Below are 4,795 nucleotides of genomic sequence, written 5' to 3'. Positions count from 1 at the left end.
GAGCAGGTCGTTCTGGATGGGAGTGCCGGACAGGAGCACGCGGCGCTGACACTTGAGCAGGGTGAGAGCTTGATAGGTCTGATTCTCACAGTTCTTCAGCCTGTGGCCCTGCAACACGACATGTCCTTCTTAGTTCCTTCTCTCCTCGTGGATAATAAGGTTGGAGGCAACACGACGTAGACAAACGACAATAACGTGAAGAATCTCATCCGCCAAACGCTAGAGATGATGTGTGAGGCGATGCGCTGAAGTGCTCCAAGTAAAAATCGTTTACACTTTAATCTTTAATCGTTTAAAGTTAGACGATATGGAAATAATATGCTATAAGTATTCTTGTCACACTGATATTAGTAGAATTCAGATCAACGGTGATTGGATGGTGACTGGATGGTGATTGGACGATGGTTGAATGGTGATTAGACGATGATTGGACGGTGGTTGGACAGAGGTTGGACGGTGGTTGAATGGTGATTGGACGGTGATTGGACGGTGATTGGACGATGGTTGGACGGTGATTGGACGGTGATTGGACGGTGATTGGACGGTGATTGGATGGTGATTGGACGGTGGTTAGATGGTGATTGGACGGTGGTTAGATGGTGATTGGATGGTGATTGGATGGTGGTTGGATGGTGATTGGACGGTGGTTGGATGATGATTGGACGGTGGTTGGATGGTGATTGGACGGTGATTGGACGGTGATTGGACGGTGATTGGATGGTGATTGGACGGTGATTGGACGGTGGTTGGATGGTGATTGGACGGTGGTTGGATGGTGATTGGATGGTGGTTGGATGATAGCCATGTGGGAGGATGATGATGATGATGATGATGATGATGATGATGATGATGATGATGATGATGATGATGATGCTGACCTCATCACAGATAACGAGGCCGACTGAGCTCTTGTGTAGAACTCGAGCGTGAAGACGAAACGTCTCATACGATACGATCAACACAGGCGTTGGGCTGCGTCTACCCTGCTGCGCCAGGAACCTCTCTGTAACAACATTGACATCATGATCAACACTGGCTGTGTCTACCCTGCTGCGCCAGGAACCTCTCTGTAACAACATTGACATCATGATCAACACTGGCTGCGTCTACCCTGCTGCGCCAGGAACCTCTCTGTAACAACATTGACATCATGGATCAAACACTGGCTCGGCTGTTCTACCGTGCTCGCGCCAGGGAACCTCTCTGTAACAACCAATTATTAATTGGCTCTTAAGCTTTTTTCATCTGCGACTCAAACTCTGGTCGCTGGGCGCACAGTCGTCGTGCTGATACAGGCAAGCGAAAGACGTGGCCTCGGTCACAGGCACATACCTTGGTGCACCCTGACTCAGCTTTCTAAACCTATACAATCACAGTCATTGGAAGTGTGGGCTGGTCCACAGGCAATCCTTGCGTCACCCTGGACTCGAGCCTGTCGCTAGACCTATATGCAATCACATTTCATGGGTGGAGAGACCGCGTGGTTGTGGCTTGGGCACAGGCAATCCTTGGTCACCCTGGACTCAGCTTGCTAACCTCATACAATCACAGTCATGGAGCAGAGATGGTGGCTGGTCACAAGGCATCCGTTGTCACCTGACTCAGCTTGTCTAACCTACTTACAATCACAGCATGGAAGAGCATCGTGGCCTGGCTCACGGCGCGGTGACAGGAATCCTTGGGTCACCTGACTCAAGTCTTTCTAACCTCTATACAATCCACAGTCATGGGGGAGTAATTTAACAACTAAAATTGGATATTGAATTTGAGTACGCCACACGCGCACGCATTTGCACACCTGCGCACTGGCATGGGCAAGTCGACACTGCACACGCGCCGCATGCAAAACGCACGCTACGCAGGCAACATGCACACTGCGGCATACGATGCACGCCATGCCGCATGCACACGCGCACGCTGCACCGCGCACGCATGCACACAGCGCAGCATTGCACACACGCACGGCATGCACACGCGCACACGGAATTGCACACACGCACAGCTTATGCCACACCGCAACGCACGCATGCACACACTCGCACGCTTGCACACACGCACCTAGTTTAGTGTCGATCTCATCTTTCGTTCCTGAATCGATCGGTAAGGAGAGGATGCGTGATCCGAGCCATTTGGTGATCTCGTTGCTCCAGTTCTGTCAACAACAACAGCAGCAGGAACACATTGTCAGAAACACGATATTATACTTAACGTTTACCTTTTCTCGTAGACGGGACATCTATACATGGCGTATGAGAAACTCATAACTTCACCATGTTTCTATCAATAGTCAAAGAGAAGAAGTTAATATTAGGACTAATATTAAGACTAATTTTGTTGCTGACAACAAAGCCCAGGGCGATGGATAAGTAGACTGTAGTGAATTGACACTACTGTCGATATCAAAGTTTTATGATAAATAATTGTCCTTTCAGTCATCGCTTACCTTGACCAGACTACTTGGTGAAACAATCACGGCTTTGTCAATCGTAGGTTTCGCATCGGGGCCTTGACGCTACAATACGAAAGATAAACAATGCAAACATAACGACGACAACTGGGAACAGCGATTCTGTCTAATTTAGAAGAATATACTCCCACTGATAGCCATGGTAGATATGACATAGAATTCACTCAGCAAGATAAGCAGATAGCTACCTTACGACTAAATATCCCATGCAATCACTCGCATATCTGTATCGATCAAAGATGGGAGACATTTGCTCGACTCATCTGTAACTTCAGCGCTGGTAGGAGCTTATAACGACTAGCAGTAAACACTGAGGGAAACACAAGCAAACAAACTCACTAGAAGTGTCCACAACAGAGTTATACACTGTAGGGTCTTGCCCAGTCCCATCTCATCCGCCATTATGCAGCCATAGGAATCAGGAATTTGAGAGCCAGTGACGCAGTCGTACATAAACTTTACTCCCTGAAAACCAACAGACCAATGTCTATACTCACTACCAAACATTAAAAGTCTGCTCAAACCTGCAAGAATTCGACGTAAACTTGACGACATTTGCATGTTGCGCGACTGCTTATAAGAATCACAATCGCTAGGAATTACAGTTAGTATTGCATACTTATATAGTCTATATAAGTTTAGTATAGTATATAATATACAGTACTTATATAATACGAGGGATTGATACCTATACATACGGTTATCCGTGGAATGCACTATTAAAAGGTGGACAACTCATTTTAAATGTGGCAGTGCTACCTTCCTAAAATTATTTAATAGATCGCACTATTGACCCGTTCTATCTTCATTCTCCATCTTCACGCTGACGCACAAAGACGCAGATAATTTCTATCCTGTAATCTGTGATTTGCCTCGATAGCACTCGAGGTCGATTCTACTGAGATTGTTGATCGCATTGTCGATCGAGCCGCGCTAGACGTAGAACGCTCGTCTCTCGCTCACCTCTCTCTGATGAGGGCGTAGCACCTTACACAGCAGTGGATCAACGACAACGTGCACAGGCTGCTTCTCCCTGCGAAAACACATAGTGTTAAGAACACATACGAAAACACATACGGCGACGCGCGATAAAACACATGTGCCCTAATGATATCTGTGCTGTAGAGATATGTTAAACACAATATTCATGAACGACATATCTGTTCTAAACAAGTACAGATATATTCATCATAATATTAACGAACACGTTTATACAGTCAACTCTCCAAACACCGACCACCCTCGGTACAGTCCATTTACTCCAGTTTTCTGTGAAGTTCCGTTTATAGGCGGCCTATTCCAGGCATATCTTACATATCTCAGATGGTGTTGCGACTTCAGAATTCGTATGGTTTAATATGAGATTAGGTTTCTCCGAATTTGGGGTGTTGACGGTACTATAGAGAGTATATATGTTCTTCATAACATTTATGAACATGTTCATCATGCATCAGTAACTTACATGTCCACCTTCAACTGTTCATTTGCACTCAGCTCCGGGGGTGAATATAACACAAGAGCATTCTCCTCACAGGGGTCGTGTAACGCGCAGCGGGCGCCCTGACGTCGTATACCCAGCGCTCGGCTCCCAAACGATGAACCTAGGTAGCGAGACAGCTGTTATAATAATATATATGTAGTGACAAATATCCACATACATACATATACGCGCTGGAGAGATGTGGCCGGTCACAGGCAATCCTTGGTCACCCTGACTCAGCTTTCTAACCTATACAATCACAGTCATGGAGAGATGTGGCCGGTCACAGGCAATCCTTGGTCACCCTGACTCAGCTTTCTAACCTATACAATCACAGTCATGGAGAGATGTGGCCGGTCACAGGCAATCCTTGGTCACCCTGACTCAGCTTTCTAACCTATACAATCACAGTCATGGAGAGTAATTTAACAACGTAATGATGGGATATTAAATTTGTAAGCACGCACACGCGCACGCATGCACACGCACACGCGCAAACGCATGCACACGCACACGCATGCAAACGCACGCACGCAGGCATGCATGCACACGCGCATACATGCACGCACGCACGCATGCACACGCGCACGCATGCACACGCGCACGCATGCACACGCGCACGCATGCACACACGCACGCATGCACACGCACACGCATGCACACACGCACGCATGCACACGCACACGCATGCACACACGCGCACGCTTTCACACGTACCTAGTTTAGTGTCGATCTCATCTTTCGTTCCTGAATCGATCGGTAAGGAGAGGATCCGTGATCCGAGCCATTTAGTGATCTCGTTGCTCCAGTTCTGTCAACAACAGCAGTAGCAAGGGCACGTTGTCAGA

General features: G+C 47.3%; 1 protein-coding gene across 1 annotated transcript in view; it reads right to left on the bottom strand.

Moving 5' to 3' along the window:
* Nucleotides 1-3: 3 nt before the first annotated feature.
* Nucleotides 4-4,795, bottom strand: part of LOC106814594 (DNA repair and recombination protein RAD54-like) — a gene marked incomplete at its 3' end in the record, with an annotated part of 11,444 nt that continues 6,652 nt past the window's right edge. Inside the window, exons 5-11 of the mRNA XM_014818936.1 lie at nt 3,930-4,068; nt 3,431-3,500; nt 2,807-2,932; nt 2,444-2,512; nt 2,059-2,152; nt 879-1,003; nt 4-108 (exon numbers count right to left, since the gene is read on the bottom strand). Of these exons, the coding sequence (XP_014674422.1) occupies nt 4-108; nt 879-1,003; nt 2,059-2,152; nt 2,444-2,512; nt 2,807-2,932; nt 3,431-3,500; nt 3,930-4,068 (728 nt within the window). The remainder of the gene's footprint in view (nt 109-878; nt 1,004-2,058; nt 2,153-2,443; nt 2,513-2,806; nt 2,933-3,430; nt 3,501-3,929; nt 4,069-4,795) is intronic.

Source organism: Priapulus caudatus, unplaced genomic scaffold, assembly GCF_000485595.1.
Source record: "Priapulus caudatus unplaced genomic scaffold, Priapulus_caudatus-5.0.1 Scaffold948, whole genome shotgun sequence".
Lineage (NCBI taxonomy): Eukaryota > Metazoa > Priapulida > Priapulimorpha > Priapulimorphida > Priapulidae > Priapulus > Priapulus caudatus.
This window is presented reverse-complemented; position numbering and strand designations above follow the sequence as displayed.